We start from the raw sequence: 20375 nt of genomic DNA, 5'->3' as shown, positions 1-20375 counted from the left end.
ATTTAAACTTGGATTTCAAAACCACTTTCTTTGTTCACTCCCTCTCAGTAAACTCATCGGTGAAGATATTTAATATGAGAAATATACCGGTCAATATATCAAGCATCCGAAGGAAAGCTCTTAGTTATCATTTTATCATGGTCTTTTGAACCTTGACCCCAAGTTTTTTAATAAAAAGAAAATCAAGAGAAATGCTCCACATGAACCACTTCACCCTCAGAGTAAACACAACCAATGTAAAATATGTCTTGAACTTATTAAGTATACATTTGTCCGGTTCAATCCGCCCTCACACATTACACTGTCGTCTTCAAGGATAAAAGTTTCCAAATCCAAGTGATTTAAACGTTGTGTGACGATAATATAATTCAATAAAGTGAGGTGCAGTTTAGTCGTTTACAGTTTGGGCCCCGGTAATGGGTTCTGATAATTCTTCATCAGTTGCATAAGGAATGACTGCAGCACTCGCGGCTCAGTCGGCTCTGTGGCCGAGGGCCAACAACAAAAGCCCTCGAAGACAGAACTTGGCTCCCGATTAGAAAAATAATGTAAGTCCATCTGGGCACCAAGACTAGCAGCATTAGTCCAAGTGACGTTTGTTTGCCTCGTGCAAGACAAGTTGGCTTTTAAGCCAAACCACTTCTATCGAGCGCTCCGCAGCATCAAGGATTAAACAAGTGTCTGAATTAATGAACATTTCAGCTCAAATAAATGTTTGTGGAACAAGCTGGACGATTATTATTGTTCCAGTGAGATTAAAATAGATCTTCGAAAGTTCACCCTTTTCTCATTCCTTCTCCGCCAAAACAAGAGGGACCAAAATAGAGTTATTTAGCTCCACACGTTTCCTGTTTAATCAGACAAACTGGACAGGATCTTATCTCACAGCGGCATATATGGAAGTGTGTGGAGGTTTTTGAGGGGAACGTTTGTCGGAGACGAACTCCCATTCTCTGGAAACGTTGGGAGATAACTTCAACTTTATCAGAGCAGAAACTGAACTTCTCCCTCGTGCCTCCCTCGAGACTTTTCGAACTTAATCACTCGGCAAACGTACTGTTGAACTGCGAAGGGTGTAAATACCTGCACAAAGCAGGTGTGCGCTGAGGTTGCCCCTCGCTAAACCACCTTGTTAACGTCCCGAGGTCAAAGGTAGTGTCGGCCCACGACAGCGTGTGAACCCTTAAGCAACGAGAGTTCGGATCATAAACGCTTTGACTTTCAGGGAGATGGATGGCGGGAAGTTTTCTAGAGGTAGAATGCAGCCATAAACTATTGTTAACACGAAAATATTCAACTTTATTTCACTAGTCTTCAGGGGATATTCAGAAAGTTGTGGCAGAAAGTGACGTATTAACCATGCTAGATGCTATGAGGAGAGAAGATCGTCTTTCAGGTAAGCTGGAAATACTGGATACCTCAAGCATCACGATTGACATTGAGAATCTTACACACTTTCACAGAGGACAGTACAACTAAAGTAGGTCACTCACACCAAAGAGGGATGAATTAATACAATAGCACTTGTGTACATTAAATCATACTTAATAATAATTAATATAATTATAATAATAATGATAATTATTTGTCAAAACAGAAGGAGAAAAAACTATGAACATAGTATGAACCGTTTTTTTTTGTTGTTTTTTTTGACACACCAGGGTAAGATAAAGAATAAATATCACTAACTAAAGTGTAAGTTATCTATTAAATTAAAGAATGTATATATGAGGGGGGTTGAAAAAGGGTCAAATCAATCTTTAGCAGTCAAACACATGCCTAACGAAGTTAATATTTCCCAAACTAGTCTTCAAAAAATAAGTACTCTAGGCAGAATCATAGATCATCTCTGTTCCTCATTGTTTCTTAGCTTAAACACTGGCCAAGATAGTGACACAAACATTAATCTAATATCAAGTTTTCATCCAAGCAATCTGCCTGGGCCACATAAAAGAAGGACTTGGCGGGCGGATTTGGCCCCCCGGGGTTTGTGTTTGACAGGCGCGAGCTAAAAGAATGTCAGGTGTGGCACATAGCTCCCAAACATTCTTAAGCTTATCAAAATTGTCCATCTGTAACAAAGGTTTCGAGAAAAAAAAGTAGTATCTTGAGAGATGGTATAGAAACTAAACACATAATGTTGATTCATAGAGAATAATAAAGTAAGTTTTCCTAACCGTCAAAGGTATTGTCCCCGGTGTGATACGTCTGACATTTAAGGGCCTGTGGCCCCGGGGAGCCGAGGAGAACCTGGAGACCCAGTCCAAACAAAACCATTCTTCCACTGGACTGTAACTGTTTAGCAGTTGTCAATGGACAAAGAACCCGGAGAGACATAAAAAACGAAGACTCTTGGGTCTCGTAGATCACGGAGGCTGGAGGGTAAGCGCTCTATTTTCGACATGTTTGGTGTTCACCAGGGAAAGAGGTCCGGTCACAGGGCTGGCAAAAGCTAGAACTAATAGTTGTGGGAGACGAGAGGTCGTAGTGAGACGGACAATGGATTTAAACATTTCAGCAACATTCCCTAAGTCACTAGAGCAGATCTTAATTTAAGTGGAAGTGAGACATAAGCGGCTTTTGTCTACAGTCTCACTTCTGTGAATCTTAAAGTCTGCACCAAACACCCACAAATATCGGACTCATTATTTTAGTTGGACCTCCATAATAGTGTCGGTCCGGACAAAGAAAAAAGATGCCTCCTCTGGTTGCCATGGCGCTGGATTAAATGAGCAATATATTAAAAAAAAAAGGAGCGAGTGCTTTGAATAGAAATACAGAGACGGGATTAGTCCTGTTCGGAGAGTTCACCGCCTGACCTTCCGTTGGTTCACTTAAGCTTTAAGTGTGTTGTCCAAGAACTGTTTAACGGCTCTTTTCCTTTCAGTGATGCTAGTTACCGCCCGGAGGGTTCCGACAGGAACACCGAGGTACTTTAATGTTTAAGCTCATCCATCATCCGTCTGAGGGAAGATGATTTTTTTTTTTTCGAGTCTGGTGATGTGAGGATCTGTGAAAGCAAACCCTTTTTGTAAATATTTAAAACAGCCTTAAGACCTCTGGGTTGTAAAAGGATTAACCAAAAACAGACAAAAAAAACTCAATATAGTTAAATATAAAACTAGAATAAAAGCAATGTTTGGCTCATTTTAAGCAACGATCTCTGCTTCACATCTGTGAGGCTAAATTTAAATGTCATCTGATCCGTGCATTAACCTTGTAGAGGAATCAATGGAAAATCTTAGCACTGAAACCACAACAAGCCTCGTAGGAGCAGATGTGGGAGCTGGTGTTCACATGGTACACAAGTGTTTACCAGTGACACACGTACTCTTGTGTCAGCAAAATCTACGGAGCAGAAACACTTGAAGATGACAGTATTCTGAATCTAACGTCCTGACGTCTGGTTCGTCTTCCAGCAAGTGTCTCCGTGTCCAGACGCGACAGCGATTCCTCGACTTCAAGCCGTCTCCGACGACGCCTGTTCCCTCTTCTTCTACTTTGTCCTCAAGACAACAGATGTTTCTTGTCAACTTTTTACTTCGTCGTAAGAGTTTCTTTGTGAGCGACCTTTATGGGGGAAGCGTCTGGTAGGACATCATCCGGGTTGAGATTAACAAGACGACTTCATTGAACACAAGAAACACAAGGGTAGTAATAAAAGTGATTTGGGGCGTCTAAACAAGTCATGATTCCTGTATATAAGTATTTGAGTTTAACACACTAACCCTCAACGTCTACACTGAAAAATGGGATCTTTCTAAAACTTGATCCAGGCTGGAGTAAAGCAGGGACAAGTGCAACTCAACGAACATCACAACTACAAGGTTAGTTTTCTAGATATAAAGTCAGTTTGTCAGGTGGTTAAAGAATAGGAATTGTTGTAGTTTTGTTGAAGTTGCGGTTAAATACAAGTATACAATAAGCCACCTGGAGTTTATTGCTCTCCAGAGCATTTGAACAGATAAAATGTTGTTAAACCTTAAAGAATAAATGTGTTATTATGAGTTTTCTAAAGAAAAAGAGCTGTTAAGTTGGTGAGTAAACAATAAAAACTGTCTTTAAAGGTTGGACAAAGTGGATGTTTAGACATACTTGGATATATTAACGACATTTCACTCTCGACGTGGTTTCAAAGTGCCCTCAGGGTCGGAATTTGAGCTTTACCCATTTATATACGTCCTCTCATAAAGGGATGATGAGCTTTCACAGCAAGTAAACACAAGACAACTCGGAGCATTACCATTCTGTATCCGTACAATTAAAATAAACCCAAACCATATAAACACGGATTACTGCTCATCTGCTAAATCTGCAGGGAATTGGACAAAGCTGCGCGTTATATCCGTAAATTACAGTCTACTGTGAAATCCTATAATATCTGGGAGCACATAAAAAAGGCCTGGGTAAGTTTATTACGACAGATTTAGGGAGGCTGCGTTAAAGCTGCCATTATAATGTATAAACAGGAAACTCTTTCATGGTTTGATGTTTTCGATACAATTCATCTTTACATGTGAAGAAGAACTTTCACAGTGGAGCTCACAGGGGGAAAAGTTTAACTGGCTAATGCATCATCAGACTACAAACAACATGTGTCATAAACTGTCCTCGTCATCATGCCAGCGCTCAACCACATCAGCTCATAAATACATTTTTTCTTTAAAACGGTGTCCAGGACATGTAAATGCTGCGCATGTGTTAGTCAGTTGTGTCTGAACACGGATCCAATGAGTCACGCCGTCTCGTATAAAAGAGCGTCAGTGGTGCCGGAGCCATAAAATATGTCTGACAATGTCAACACGTTCCACCTCCTGCAGGAAACAGTTAAGACATGACTAACGCTCGTGTGCTTTCTCCCCCGGGACATGTTTATCCATCGATACCAACAGATTTGTGACATCATGTCTGGTCGTGTGAAGCCTGGACGAGCGAAAGACGTCATCATAGAAGTAACTGTATCATAATCGATGATGAAATACTTTTAGAGAAAGCAATATTTTAATACAATATTAGAATAGGATCAAAAAGATATAAACAACCAGTATAAACACAATATAAAGCAAATGGGTTGAGTAGTTCATTCCTATTTTCAGTGTCCCATCTTATTTTATTCATTTTATTTATCTATTATTAATATTGCTTTTCATGTTTATTTGGAATGATCACATCACTTTCTTTTCTCCATTGTAGTCTACAAGTGTCTTGAGATAACTTTTCCTTAAAATGACACTTTAAACTAATATTGAATTTAACATGTATAACAACATGTATATAACATTAACAATGTATTCAATTCTGAGTCTTTTTTTCTATAGAATTCTTGTTCTACAAATTCTCAGGTGGATATCGCACAAGAAAACTGTAATAAAAATCAAGATATTTAAAAATAAGCAAGTTTTCAAATCAAACAAATAAACAAAAACAGAGATAAACCATATCAAGTACATCACAATGTTACTGTTTGCCATAAAGGATTATTTTCTTTTGCTTTACAACTTTATAATTGGAGACCAGATCAAAAATAAATCCACAACTCAATTTGATATAAACTGACAGATTCTTGATAACAATCAGAAGAAATTGAGTTTCATCTCTCTGTGTGTATTTGTGTTTTACTAATACACAAAAAAAGTGTACTGTATAGACAAATATTTTAGAAGCAAAAAAAGTAAGCTATTCATAGAACACGCCGTGATTCTCGAGGACTGTAGTCATAGGTTAAAAAGATAAATATGATATAAATAATGCATAATATTTTCTCAAACACAATGAGTAGTTGAGGTCAAAGTGTCAAGAACACGCTTCACGGCTGCACTGGTACCTGCACGAAAACGAGCATCTCTGTCCGTGTCTACTCACCAAAGCCCGGAGAGAAGACTCGTCCAGCGCCGAATAAGTCTCCACCGACATCTTTAATCTTCTTTTTCAATCTTTTAAATGGACTCTCTGGACTCAGGTGAGAGGAGCAGAGCTGGTCAGTCCTGACGCGTCAAGTTCCACCTGCAACTGTTGCTGGACCGGGGGTCTGTTCAATTCAGTGTCCCGCAGCACGACGAGGTGTCCAGAGGTGAGAGGGGAGCGTGTTTCAAGAGCATAGTTCGGGCTCTGGTCGAGGAGAAGAAGTGGAAGCAGAGACCAGCGGACATGCTCTGCCACGGCGGGACGTTACGAGGTTTTTTTGAAAAGAGGATTCCCCAGCGGAAGGTGTGACTCCGCCCCCCAGTCTAGCCGCGGCGAGTCCCGGCGTGTAGCCAAGCGCGCCTCTGTGCGGGAAGACTTTTCATTCAGGCTTTAGCTGGAGCTGATGTCGCGTCACCATGAGTTTTATTTTCAAATATTTCAACTCTTTATTAGGATTTATTATTTGATTTATTTGATGGAATTCGTTTTGGGACTTGACTGCCCAATGTTTATACTCGAAAATAAAATAAAACATGTTTTTAGCGCTACCAAGAAATACACCTTAATTGTATTGTTATATCTTTTTTATTTTCTATTCATATATATATATATATATATCTTTTTTTAATTTATTTTTTTAAATGTATTTTTATTTATTATATCATTTGTGTGTGGTAAATCTTACAGCAAAAGGGTCGTCCAGAAAAACTATTACGAGTAAATTAATTGAAAAAACTGGTCTGTCTTTTCTCAAACAGGGCGAAAAACATGAACTATTTAACTGTTTTCCTGAAGTGAGTTAAGTAAAAAAAACAACAAAGTGTTGTTTAAATTTCCCCTGTAATTAGAACCAGATTACAGAGTCTTCCTTCTCTGGAGATTAAAAAGAAGAAAAAAATGACAGACTGAGACACAAAAGAAACGAGATGTTATTCCCTCTTATAACACAGACTTCCTTTTTTTTCCCTTCCATTTTTAATTTCCTCCACCAGATGTTGTTGGCGTTTGTTGCAACATAAATGTGACTTTATTGTGGGTTATAAAACCAACATGTTGTGTTAAAATATCCATTCTCGGGAAGTCACAATAAATCATATATTTTCCTTAAAAATTGTATGTTTTATTGCATCTGGATTTTATTCCAGCATTTCCTTTGGCTAATAATGACCTTATAAAATCCATTAAAAACGTTTTAAATATAGTGCTGAATAAGTAGTGTTAAAATTTCATCTCGACTTTTGCTTTATGGGCGATTTGAACTCCCATTAAAACTTTTGCTTTTTCTTTGGCTTAGCAACAGCTCTTGTATAATTCAGATATTTACTACTAATGGACCAGTTTTATCATCTGTTCTGTGGTGTTGAAAAAAAATAATTATGTTTTCAAGAAGCCTCATTTGATGTAGGTTTGTTTTTGCATAGAGCAGACCACAGGGGCCGCATGTGGACCTTTGCCTGTCCTCCAGTGGCCCTCATGAATAAGATTTTATTATTTATTTTATATTTTTCACATACTTTATTGAGGCTTTCTTTTTTAATCTCTTCCATTTTTGGTCCCAGTGTATAATGTGGTTTCTTTGAAATAAAAAAAGAATACTTTTTTTTTTACATGTTGTTGGACATTTTAAGAAATTGCGAAACAAAAACATCTAATATTTACTAATAAGTTAATGTAATGAAATGTTTTGTGTAAAAATCCACATTTAGACCGAAAGATGCGTCGAAGCACAGACACAGACGTAGAACACCGAATATTTATTAAGAAAGACAATTGCAGTGGACTGTAGATGGTCTTTCGTATGAACGTAAATGCAGTACAGGAATACAAAACCTGACACATGATAGGAAGAATGTTTTTAGAGACTGTAATGAGACATATTTAAAAGGATCATCACGTCTTCTTCATCATCATCATCATCACACAGAGGATGCACAGATTTAAAAACATGATGAGACACAAACAGGTTAGAGTGTATAAAAGGACAAACGTTTCTTTTTTTACTGGACAAAAATAAATGAAAGAAAATCAATATTTCAGGACAGAAAAAGGAAAAACTATCTCACTCATAGTGATCGACTCATTCAGACATGGTGTTACACAGCATAAACATCGGTGAAGACATGATTAAACCAGACAGTTAAGATCTTATTAATAAACTTAATGATAATACTACTCAAGCAGGCACTTATCAAATCAATGTATAGCTCATTCAAAGTGTGCAAATTGATAAATGAAAAGCAGAAGATTTGGTGGGTTTTTTTCTATGCAATTCCTGACCTCACTCTTCCTGCTGCTCTTCGTTCTGCTTCTTGGGGAACTGAAAATAGACAAAAAAAAAGTTTTTTTAACTCCGGCATAAAATGAAACATACGCTTGCATCAAGTATAGTTCAGAAGAAAACAATTGGCTCATGTTGTTAAAACTGCCAACTTATATATTTTTTGTTTGTCAAGCAGCTCATTATCTTGAGTTTGTGATCATGTTTTACCCAGTATTATTGTCTTACATTAATTAACAGAATTAAATTCCTTTTTGACATATTAGAGATTAGGACGGCAGATAGAGAGTGATTTAATCACAAATCTTCAAATGACTCGTGGATCCAGATGGCAATTGGAAACACCACCAAAATATGAACATCTGCACTTGTCCCATTATCATCAGATCATGAGAATTAAATTCATGTCTGATCACCTGCTTTTCAGTCATTTTGCTAAGAGAACATTAAGAGGCCAATGGTCTAAAGATGAACTTGTACCTTTGTCGCCAGATTCCTTTTGTTTCCTCTCCCTTCTGAGTTGTCTGGTAGCAATCTGGTGGAGTTGAAGTGAATACACATTACTTTCATTAACAAATGTTAAATGTATCCTCTAATGGCTGAGCTAATTAGACGCCTACCCCTTTGATGAGTCCGAGTCGGACCTCTCAGTGTCACCGAATGAAGACTGAGCCCCCTCGGGCTCCCGGCCGTATAGAGGTCTGTTTTTTACAACCGCGTCCCAGTTGGAGGTCTTTCTTTGTCCCTGAGGTCCCATGAAGCCTCGCTGCCAGTCCCTCATGTTCAGCCTGGGCGGGGAATGTGTGTCAGATTCCAACGGAGACTCTGGGAAGTCAGCTGAAGGAACAAAATAAAACAAGAGAAGATATTTCATATATTTCCAGATACATTTAAACGGTTCTCTCTATTGTGACATACTTTTACTATCACCTTGTATTAAGTCGAACATTTCAAACTGATCTACGGTTTAAGGAAACCACAACACGTTTTCATTTTCCTAGCTCTTCCATCAAGAATACGTTGGATGTTGAAATGATACCTTACCTTGATGCCTTGTTCTTCTAGGAACCTCTGGAGACGTCTGTCCAAACAAATGGTTTGCAGGACCAGACACTGATTTTTTGACAGAAGCCTTTGTTATATTATTCAAAGGAAAGGCCGTCTGGGGCCGCATGTCACATTTGTCCTGGCAGAAGGAAAAACAACTTTGTCAACCACAAATTGTTGTAGAAGGTTTTCCTAGAAAGGTGAGAACTTTCATGAACCTGATGGTGAAAGACAACTGCCTCCTCCAGAGCGATGCCGCAGAATTCACATGGAATGACGACATCGCCCTCTAGTGGACTAGCAGGTGGACTGTAGGCAGCCGGCGAGACGGAGCGAGGGAAGGTCGGGATGTTGGAAGCTAATGTGTCGGGAATGTTGCACATCAGGCCAGAAGTGTTCCTGCTCATGCGGTCATCTTTAGGAAGAGACGTAGTATTCTTGCTGAAGGATGCAAATGCAGAAGCAGGGCTGCAGCCAGTCTGGGAGAAAGGAGTGACAACAATTGAAAAATGTTTCAAACAGAATGAAAAAATACTGGATCAATGACACACAGTTGTAAGGATATGCATGCAGTCAAAGCTGCGACTTGAACAAATATATTGTCCTTTTACTTTTACTTAACATTAACAGGTCTGCAGTAAACATACATATAAACACAGTCATGGACGAAAGTATTGGCACCCCTGGAACAGAAAATGCTACATCTCTCCAAGAAAAGTATTGCAATTACAAGTGCTTTGGTATACACATGTTTTTTTTTACTTGAGGTCCATTGTGACAACACACAAAAGCAGAAGAAAAAAAAGCAAAATATTACATCATTTTACACAAAACTCAACACAAATTGGGTCGGACAAAATCGTTTGCACCTCCTTTGGAGAAAATAACTGCTTCCAACAACAACAATTGCTTCCTATAACCATCAACAAGTTTCCTACACCTTTGAACTGGACTTTTTTCTAAGGTTGAGTCAAGTTTTATAAACTCTTACTGGCTTCAGTTTGATTCATATAGTGCCAGCACCTGGAACCTGCCGCAGGTGTGTTTAAGCAAAGATCACATGCTTGAAATAAAGTTATTAACCCATGATTTGAATAGGGTGCCAATGATTTTGTCCAGTCCTTTTTTTGAGTTTTGTGTAAAAGTTATGTAGAATTTTGCTTTTTTCTTCTGCTTTTTGTGTTGTCCCATTGCACTTAAAGTAAATAAACATGTGTACACAAAAACATTTGTAATTGCAACATTTGTTTGGGAGAAATGGTGCATTTTCTGGAAAAGTACCAGGGGTGCCAATACTTTCTTCCATGACCGTATATGTATGTGTAAATATATATTTATTTACATAAAGAGGATAAAAATAACGTTTAGTATGTTGTAATTCTTTTGAAAAAGATGGTAATGCCAAAGTGAAATAGGGTAGATCTATCCAAACAGAACAATGATAAAAGTTGTCAAACCTGGTGCAAAATCAGGTCGTCCTCAGGGAAGAGCTCCTCACAAAACTCGCATGGAAGCATTATATCTGCAAAGCATAGACATTTGTTCTCATTTTTTATAATTCAATAGACGTGAAGAAAATGTTTTAAAGGAGGGACTTTTCACAACAATCAACATTAATAGTGTCTTTTTGGCTAATTTAACTACAAAACGACATGGTGAAGACAGATTACTTGTCCAAAATAGAAGCTTCTATATTTTTTATTTATAGACATACATTTTAATTGTCAACACCATCTTTAGAACTTATATTAAGAATATCAAAGGGAGTTGGCAAATGCAAATTTTCTGCAAACATTATTTTGACTCTCACCGGCCTGATCGTGGTCTGAAAACACGTTTGAACGTGGAGTGAACTCCGGATAGTTGTTGTTCACTGACGTGTGTGGATAAGCTTTGGAGATCTTCCCAATCGTGTGATCCCAGATGTCACTCCAGGGATTCCCCTCGATACCCCCGGCCATTGACTCTCCATCTGTCTGCAAACTCAGTGCCAACATGTAGTCCAGACCGGACGAGCCCTCGTCGTGGCTCTGAGAGGAAGGTGGCCATGCACTCTGCTCTGGCGCTGCGTTGAATAAAAAAACATGATGGAAATGTTCAGACAAGGGCAGACTTCAGCAAGAAATATTGTTTAAAAGGAAATGATACGAGAGATTCAAAGTGCAAGGAGTGACATTTGGCTTTGAATTTCACCTACAGGGCAGCACTGGAGTCAGAATAATTTATAGTAAGGCTAAATTTATCTGCATATTGGTTTTCATTATAAGTCAAACAGCAGTTGATGAAATAAATAGTATTCCCTGGAAAATAAATTGTAGATTAGAGATGCTATTTAAAGAAAAAACCCACCCTGGTTGAAAGTCGTATTTTTGGGGGCAGTTTCCTTCCCTTCTCCAGAGACATGCGTTCCTTGTGAAAGATTGTAAAGTCTGGAATTAAACGGTTGTGCAAATGCCTGATGTCTCGCTGCACTGATATTGTTATCCTTGGGGCCTCTCTCTTGGGCCCTGAGGTGATTTCTTATGGAGTGGGCCTCAAAGCGCCTCCCGAGGGACTGCAGCTCGGTTGGACTGCGACTCGTGCAGCTGTTGTTCCTCTCCTGGGAAGTTGTGGGGCTCCCACAGAAAACTGGATGCACAGCTTGTTCCCTCAACATCACGTTACACTTGCAGTGTGGGCACTGCTCTGTACGGGTCCCACAATAGTCCTCGTGGTCTTTGGCCTGACCATGAACCAGCTCAAGGTCGCAGTACTGACACGGAACCAGTCTCTGAGAACATTCAGAATTCTGTGGACATTATTTTAAAAAAAAAAGAAAGAGGAAAGACATCATTATTAAAACTTTTGTAAACTCAAATTAAAGTTTTGAAATTTCCAAATACCTGATGAACATCAACTTGATTCTTGTCGATCTTCAGGCCACATTTGCAAGTAAACTAAAAAAAAGAAGAAGAGGATCAAGTCAAATACAGTCGTTTAAATTCTTGAAAACGTGAAGCTTCTGTTTATCGTTTCTGCAGTGCTGCAATAAATCATGATATTCGAGTCTCGAGTCTTCATGGTAACCGTAACAAACAGATCACGGCAACACAAAACATGTAAGATGAATAAAAAGATTGTACTTTTTTTTATTATAAATGACCCAATCCAGTTCTAATGCTATAATTCCTTCTTATTACAAATAGGTACACGCTATTTACACATGATGTTTCTGTCTCAGGTTCAAGTTAGTAATATAGAGCAGTGGTCTCCAATCCGGACTTAAAAGGGTTCTTCTTGTTCTGACCAATCAAGAGCCCCCCTTTAACCCAATCAGGAGTCTTCAGAGTGTAATCAGTTGATTGACAGTATAGTGTTGCTTGTTTAAGCTGAGACCTCATTGGTTAAACGTACATGCTTGATCGGTTGGACCAAAAAACATGCACCACCTCGGCCCTTTAAAGACCGGTTTGGAGACCCCTGCTATGGAGTTTGCTAATCACAGAATAAACTACATTCAAGCTGCCTGCTGAAGTTGACGGCAGCTGTTCTTACTTGTGTATGCTCTTGCTTCTTGTGCTCCTGCAGATCCTTCTGCGGCACCGGCTCTTGGCAAACATCACAAAGTGCAATATTCCTTCGACAGTGGATCTCATGTGTTGTGAAATTTAACTCCGGAATGTGGTGCTTGCTAAAAAAGGGTGGACGTGATTACGTAAACAACCATTCCTTTAAGCCATAACTACTCTTGGATCATAGATCTTAGATCATACTTACCAGTTTCCACAGTAGTGTGTATTTTCATCCGCCATGGCTGCCGCTGAAGTCTGCCAACCTATTCATATAGATACCAGTGAGATCAAGTACAAAATAGCACTCAACTCAGGGTGCGCTCCGCTTACATAAGTTGTAATACCTCACTGAAGTGATACAACATGGTTACATTATGTATAAACAGAACAATGTTTTAAATATTGAGAGCAATATTATAGGAATACTGCATAATAAGTAAGTAAGTAAGTAAGTCATTTTTATTTGTATAGCGCTTTTCCAGACCAGGGTCACAAAGCGCTTAAACAATCAAAACAATACTGTATATATATATATAAAGTATATACTTTAAAGGTCAAGATAAAACTGATAACACAACAGGAGTTCCAGAAAATCAAGGAAAAGCCTGAACAAATAAAAAGGTCTTAAGATGTTTCTTGAAGGAGTCAGTAGATCATCAAACACAGAGGGAGAGGAAGATCGTTCCAAAGCTTAGGAGCAACAGTCTGGAAGGATTTCTCTCCTCTGGTCCTGAACCGTGTGCGAGGAACCATCAGTAGATTCTGATCCACAGACCTCAGAGATCTCTTTCTTTACATTGTAATTAAATGTAAAAAAAATAAAATAGTTAAGTTGAGGTCAAAGAGATTTTATATTCACGCCTCTGGACCCACCAAACTGTTTTGACCAAGCAGTTCAAGAGACAAAGGGGAGATGTTACGTCTTATATCGGTCAAGGATCCCTTTAAAAGGTGACACGCATCCTGAACGGGGTATCAAGGATAAATTGGCTTAAAAAACTGAACTACTTGATCTGACCTTCTCAACAAGGATAAGTCACCCTTTCAGTAACATTTTGACGGATGTCAGACACATGCCTTTGGAAACACACATCAACTGCTTGTATATCTATTTCCTTGTCATCCAGAGCTGGGTCGTGACAGCAAAAAAATGTTTGTTAAAATGGATGACACAGAGGCTGGCTTGTTTCCAGGGGAATTTAAAGTCCTCCGCTATTTAAGAAGTATTGCTAAAGGGAAACTAGACTTGCCAAAATACTGACTAAGAAACACCCCCATTTAAATGTTTATTTATCGCTGACATTTATTTATAGACTAATATTTAAAGGCAATAGCTATACACCAAACATACTCTTTACAACATTGACATTAAATCTTATCCCTCATCGCAGTTAAAATGAGTCCAGGTGAGTTTAACTGAATAAACCGGTTGACAGGTCTTTCGGATCGCTTGTCAATTGTCCCTGAGCATTTAAAGCTATTGTCGGTGTCGCAGTTGGTCACACAAAAGCAATAATACTTTAAGGAAAACTCTGTGACTAAAACCAGGGCGTGTTGTTCGACCATTTGAGCGATTAAAGCGGTATTAGCCTTGTAGCTTAGCAACGGACGAACAGGAGCTAATGCTAATAAACTTGAATTCAGCAAACCTAGCGAGAAAACATACCGAAAAGCTGCTGGCTCTGCACGTAGTCGCTTCTACTTGGGATTGTGGTTCATTTTAAATTACGTTGTTAGAGTTAAAACACTCCCAAAACGCATTTTTACCGTCATTAAATAACAAACGCAGAAATAGTTTGGTTCCTCATCGTTCGAGCAACAAATAAAGGGTTAAAAACCCGGAGGTTAGTCTTTCAGGCTTCCTGCGACCACGTATGCACCAATCGCCAATCGATTCAGAAAAACTTATCGATTAATTTGATCGAACGGATTAGATTGACTTTCACACAAAGGCTTAATGCGTTTCATTGTTGGACTCGGGCAGTTGTTTTAGTTGTATTCTACATATTTGTGTCAGACAATACTGAGGGTATAAATACCCAAATTCAACTTCCGTTCCGAACTGGTTCGCGATTGGACGAACAAAGGAACGTAAACATTCGAGATCCGCCTAGAAGTTGCTAATGCTGTAAATGATTATTAAATATGAATGATTAATATTATTTAATATGGAAAAAACTTACATAATCATTTTTGGTTAAACTTTTATTTCGCATGTTGAATAAAGTAATCTTAAGAAATTGCAAGAAGAACACAGGTCTATTGAACTACATAATAATCGGGATTTCACCCTTTTTATTAAAGGAAACAGGTCTAAGAATTGTAAACAGTTTGTCAGGATTCCTCAGCTGACTCATGAGCAAAAGAAGCAAGTAGGCAATTATCCTTGAGGACGAGTCGTCTTTCATTTTCCTTCAACTGGCCCATGCTTGTTTTTTTAAAAAATGGATTCAAGATTCCAAAATATGAAAGCCTTAAATTACATCTCGTGTTGCACACATTGCCAAAGAAAGAAACCAAGAGAAAATCAGTACATAACTTTTTATTGAATTTAACTCAATACTGTCAAAACAGACATTTTCAAATAGTCAAAGGCACAGCTTTGTAAGGATTAAATGCAGATTTTATTGATGGAAGGTCTAGTGGTCCATCCTTCTATTGCCTCACCACTATCAAAATGGACAGTTTGGTATCAGAACATTATTTGAAATATTTTAAAAAAGACCTTCAATTTCAGCCCTTTTTGTTTCTTTGCTCCAAATGTATTAAAATACAGTATCAAATGAAATGTTAGATACACACCAACTGTTTAACAAATGAATAATGCACATCAAATGCTGGCGATATATTAAAAAAAAAAAAAAATCGTAACCCAACTTTTCTATACCAAAAGAAAGTTTTTCTATCCATCATTAAAAACACTGATCTGATAGGAATGTAATCCATAACGTTTACAGCATTTAATTAGGAATACAGCTATCTGAAATGAAACACTTGAAATGGTTAATAATCTGACAATGGAATGTCCAAAGGAACAGATGTTTTTTTTCATGGATGGCCACACAAACAGCCCTGCTGCTGGAGCCAAATGATGAGATCACAATGCATAAAAGAAAATCCATTAAACTTCTTTGCGCAATGGTCGTCAACGAATCAGCTAAAGATTGAAGTACCAGAATCAGGAAATCAATCGTATTCAAAAAAATGAAGGCACCGCAGAAACCAACTTAGAATGTTGCACTAAAAAAACAAACAAATCCATGGTAATTTTACTTATTTAAAGTTGAAACAAATGTTGCTTCACATCATTAAAAAATGACAATGAAATGTATTGCTGTTTGAATTTCTAATTATTAGATTTCGGCATTTAACGTAAGAATAATACAAATACACAAAAAGTGGCTACATTTCAGTCGCGATAGAAAGGAGGACAGAGATTCAGGCACAGCATTCGTCGTCGGGCGTGAACACACCTGATTTGCATCATCTGACATGTGGGTCAACAGTTAAAAATCACTAGAATTAACCTTCGTCTTGTGTTCTCACAGTTGACCAAGAATGAAATGTTGACATTGCCCTGCGTTACTACAAATAAAATAAAAAAAAACAACCTTAAATCACAGCTGTATAAAAATATGTTTGGTCATCGTCGCTATGTCTATAAACATGTAAGAGTGTGACTCAAGTTGCTATGAGGAAAATGTTTGTTTTTTCTCACTTTCATAAAACTGACTTTTAAAACTTCTCTTCATCTATAGTCCTATTGAAAAATATGCTTAGTACGATGTGCTATAATATGCGATCTAGAGGGGGTAGAGTAGCGTGGAAAACACCGGGTGGAATGGTTGGTGCAGCGGATAGATTCAGGGGGAAGAATGGTAGAAGGCACCAGAGTGGAGACCAGAAGTCGGAGGTAGCAAAGGTCCAAGTGGATAAGAGAGAAATGACATTTAAAGACAGCGTCTCATGAAATGTCTATCGGTCCTTGGATCCAAGCTTCTCAATCAAGTCCTGCAGAGGAGCCAGCTCGCGTCTGTCGATAAGGTTGAACTCCTGTCAAATAAAGAAAAGACTCTATTAGCGGAATAATGGTTGGAATGAAGCTGGATTCACTGGTGACAGTTGCTGAGAGGAGATCATTGAACAAACTACTGTCCATCATGGATGATGACAGTCATCCTCTGAACACTGTCATCAGTGAGCAGAGAAGCAGAATGAGTGCACGAATGCTCCTACCCAGGTGCAAAACAAATAGACTCAGGGACTCATTCATTCCTCGGGCTATTAAATTGTACAATTCTGAGTTCGGGGGCAGGAGTGGAGTGAGAATATCTGGATGTTCTGTTCTATGTTAGTTTTTGTATCCTTTGTTTTGTTGTTTTTCTTTGACCTATGTTTTTTGTCTTTATCTTTATACTTAGATTGTGTCATCTTGTTCTTTCTCTTTATGTTCTTCTTCTTATTTTATTTTTTATGTATTATTTTCTATTGTTTATGAAAAATTGCTGGCTATTGGAAAAAAACAATTTCCCGAAGGAGACCTCCTGAGGGGTCAATAAAGTTTTACCTTACCTTACCTTACCTTTAATAGTTTAGATCTTCCATCAACCTCTGTCTACAACTACATTTAATCATTTTAATTTGAGACGTGGGAACACCGAGTTGAAGAGCAGCAGCACAAACAAGCTATGACTATCTAATTGTGTCATTTTCGCATGCGTTTTTCTGTTATCGTCTGTATACAGTTTCCTCCACAGGAAGAACCTGCTGACCTGCACAAAGAAGATGAAGTGCTTGAAGGAAGTGTTGAGGTGAGCCTCCTCCTGCAGCTGCATCACAGAGTCAAAGTGTTGGTGGTAGATGTGAGCGTAGACTCTGAACAGCCGCTTCAGGATGGTTTTCGCCACAGACATGAAGTTCTTGGGAAAGGGAACGCCTGCACGAGAAAGAGATAAATCGTTGTGATTTACCATTTGAAGAAAGCTGAATTCACAAATTAACTTGAGTAACAGAACACTGAGGTCATAGGAGTTCATGCACATCTCGTCTGTCAGGAACAGAATGTCGTGTATTATATCGACGCTACAGCTCAAGTGATGCAAGTCTTGAAACATGACCAAATTATATGAAATAAAAACATCATTAAAGTAAAGAAGAACTCGTGAGGTAAACCACAGTACTCAGAAAATCAAGAGCTAATGATAAAATCTCACCAATCTTGGATGGAAAAAGTGTCTCGTCGTCCAGCTGATCCTGCACCCAAGTCATGAGATAGTCGATGTATTTGGGTGCAGAACATTTGATCGGCTTCTTTATGTTGGTTCCGTCAGCCCAGTGATATTCATATCTATTGGGAAGAAGTAAACATTAAAAAAGGAGCTTTCTACATACGTTTAAAACGTCAGATAACTCCTAGAATAGTTACTACCACGCTAAAGTCAACAGGAAAAGAGACTTTGCTCTCCTCTAACCACACACCAGACCGGCTCGGTGGCATGACGGAAAAAGGAAGCAGGAACAATCTAGATACCAGGTCAGGCTCTGTTTCCTGGTATGACGTTTAACTTCTTTACCAGAATTGACGTCACAATTGAGAGTGAAGCTTGTGTTATTGAACACATTTGATTGAATTAACCTTTGCTTCACATTGTCCATTTTACACAGATGTGACTGACCTTTTGTCAGCAGCAGTCCCATGTCAGGGGACTCGTCCTGATAATCGAACAATGACATCTTTGTTGTAATGGTTTCTCTTAGCTTTAGGCAATTAACGGGTAAATTACAAATCAGATATGGCCTGTTCATATTCCTGTGTATTTAAAAAATGTTTTATTTCTATTTTCATAAATAGTAAAATCAAGAGAACAACATCAACGAATGATTGAAGGGTTGAAGGGCTGTGAAGGATGAGTTCTGGTCAAGCAATGGCAGGGTAGAAGGTTTATTATCCTTGTTAACAGTTGTGTTTGTGCAAATTAACTGAGCACACAGTGGGATTTATCCTCTCATTACATAGGAACCAGATAGACTTCTTAAAAAGCAAACCATTTAAAAAAGATAGAAGCAAAAGACTACCTTGGTCCTGCAGACATCACAGAGCAGCTGGTTTCAGTGCAGAACTCTGTGATGGTTCCATACAACATATTGATTTGGTTGAAGAAATCCACAGCTGAAATAAAGAAAAATGGGTATGACTTTGACTTTTGTAACCTCCACACACTCAGACTTAATGTGGATACGTCATTTAACTTCTTTAAGATCTCGCAAAGGAGATTCAAACATATTTCAAGTGGTATGTTGGTGTCACACCGTCATCTTTATCCACTTACTGTTCACTGCGATCCACTCATTCAGGTCCTCCCCCTCAGGTAGCATGACAGCCTGTCTAAGGTTTCCACTTCCTAAAGTTGCTTCGGCATGCTTCAGCAGTTCATACTGATGCGAGCCTTCCGGGATGTTCTTCTTGGGCTTGAAGGTTTTGGATGAGCGACTGCCACTATATGAAAAAAACACCACATGATATTAACACCAGCCTGACTCTCAAGTGGACGCCTGTCTATGCTTTTCACAGATGAGTTTTTGGTAATATCATCTCACCGGTGGAGCTGTGCTTGCATATTTATTTCCACCCAACTCTTCATTATCAGCTTTCATGACCTATTTTTAGTATTTGACCACAGAGTATATAAAAGGTTTTGTTTACTTTGTTACTTTTTTTTGTTTACTCGCTTAATTACTATCAATATTTAGCTATGCAAGAGCGCCTGTAAAACAGAGCAAAGGCATCACACACACGGCTCTTTAATGTTATGTAATCGTTCAGTGAATGTCTGCTGTGGTGTAGCATACTTGTGGTCTTACCCTGCACCCGAATGCATAACAAGTCACGCATCTCATCACGTTATACTGGAACATCTGACACTATATTTGTTACTTTTTCCATGAAGTTACCGGTGTCACCACAAGGCGATTTAATAAAATTAAACAATAGGATTTTTTTTAAATGTAACAAAGGCAGCTACATTTTAGAGCTTAAACCTGAACTAAAACAACACGGTGTGCGGATCATTAGTTATCTAAAAAGCAACATAAGACCGATTAAACTAAACCACTAAAGTGTTTCCAACAGGGAGGCTGTTTGGCTAACAGCACGTTGTAAATTTACTCAGCCAAGGAAGCCAAGTTAAAACGTCATTAAGCAATTAAAAGTTATTTATGCAATAACGGAACTGAACTTAATAACTGGTCGCGTTTGAATCTTAACTTGAGAATCGATCCAGAAAACGTCACAAAGTGTTCTAAGTCAACAGACACACGGCGACTTGTTTCTGTCTATCGGTGTCTATTTTAAGTTACTTCCTTGGGTGTAACTTCTTAGGGCGGTAACAAACGACAACTTACAACTTTACTTACAACAAGAAGCTCATCTTGACACCACGGCGATCGTGGAGTTTTGTCGAGGACTGTTAATCCGAGATTCTGATGAAATTATTTAGTTTCACGACCAGGGACCACTTGTCTGCGCTAACAGCTAACAATATCTCCGAGGCTAACGCGACTCTTCCTCTGTCGGTTTCGCTGCGACGTTGACCGCA

At 38.6% G+C, this 20375-nt stretch overlaps 3 protein-coding genes across 6 annotated transcripts in view; all 3 read right to left on the bottom strand.

Annotated features, from left to right (window-relative positions):
• smtnb (smoothelin b) overlaps positions 1-6149 on the bottom strand; it is a 49483-nt gene extending 43334 nt beyond the window's left edge. For all 3 annotated transcript variants that reach the window (XM_087792467.1, XM_087792483.1, XM_087792475.1), the window contains exon 1: positions 5863-6149. In XM_087792467.1, the coding sequence (XP_087648593.1) occupies positions 5863-5913 (51 nt within the window). In that variant the 5' untranslated portion in view covers positions 5914-6149. The remainder of the gene's footprint in view (positions 1-5862) is intronic.
• Positions 6150-7643: 1494 nt separating this feature from the next.
• trafd1 (TRAF-type zinc finger domain containing 1) lies at positions 7644-14594 on the bottom strand. Of its 2 annotated transcripts, none has more exons than XM_087792403.1 (12): positions 14447-14594; positions 12986-13043; positions 12764-12899; positions 12112-12165; positions 11579-12017; positions 11040-11294; positions 10687-10751; positions 9448-9708; positions 9227-9368; positions 8803-9019; positions 8663-8717; positions 7644-8221 (listed from the first exon to the last, which is right to left on the bottom strand). In XM_087792403.1, the coding sequence occupies exons 2-12, from the start codon at positions 13018-13020 to the stop codon at positions 8183-8185; spliced, it is 1698 nt and encodes a 565-aa protein (XP_087648529.1). In that variant the 5' UTR covers positions 13021-13043; positions 14447-14594; the 3' UTR covers positions 7644-8182. The 2 variants fall into 2 exon arrangements, with proteins under 2 accessions (XP_087648529.1, XP_087648537.1); XM_087792411.1 differs by having other exon boundaries at positions 12986-13035.
• A 713-nt stretch (positions 14595-15307) lies between these two features.
• mob1a (MOB kinase activator 1A) lies at positions 15308-20355 on the bottom strand. Its single transcript, XM_087792594.1, has 6 exons — positions 20194-20355; positions 19110-19276; positions 18856-18949; positions 17994-18127; positions 17553-17716; positions 15308-16833 (listed from the first exon to the last, which is right to left on the bottom strand). The coding sequence occupies exons 1-6, from the start codon at positions 20205-20207 to the stop codon at positions 16756-16758; spliced, it is 651 nt and encodes a 216-aa protein (XP_087648720.1). The 5' UTR covers positions 20208-20355; the 3' UTR covers positions 15308-16755.
• Between the last annotated feature and the right edge of the window lie 20 nt (positions 20356-20375).

The sequence above is a fragment of the Callionymus lyra genome, chromosome 1 (genome assembly GCF_982586985.1).
Source record: "Callionymus lyra chromosome 1, fCalLyr1.hap1.1, whole genome shotgun sequence".
NCBI lineage: Eukaryota > Metazoa > Chordata > Actinopteri > Syngnathiformes > Callionymidae > Callionymus > Callionymus lyra.
This window is presented reverse-complemented; position numbering and strand designations above follow the sequence as displayed.

Bases quoted from the DNA above. Each gene is read 5' to 3' on its own strand.
- trafd1 (XM_087792403.1), bottom strand. From the start codon at position 13,020: ATGGCGGATGAAAATACACACTACTGTGGAAACTG. The intron at 11,295-11,578 runs GTGGGTTTTTTC...TATTCAACGCAG, and splicing joins AAATACGACTTTCAACCAGG to CGCCAGAGCAGAGTGCATGG. The intron at 9,020-9,226 runs GTAAGGTATCAT...TTGTTCCTTCAG, and splicing joins TAGAAGAACAAGGCATCAAG to CTGACTTCCCAGAGTCTCCG.
- mob1a (XM_087792594.1), bottom strand. The intron at 17,717-17,993 runs GTGAGATTTTAT...TTTCTCGTGCAG, and splicing joins ACTTTTTCCATCCAAGATTG to GCGTTCCCTTTCCCAAGAAC. The intron at 16,834-17,552 runs GTCAGCAGGTTC...TTTATTTGACAG, and splicing joins ACTTCATCTTCTTTGTGCAG to GAGTTCAACCTTATCGACAG.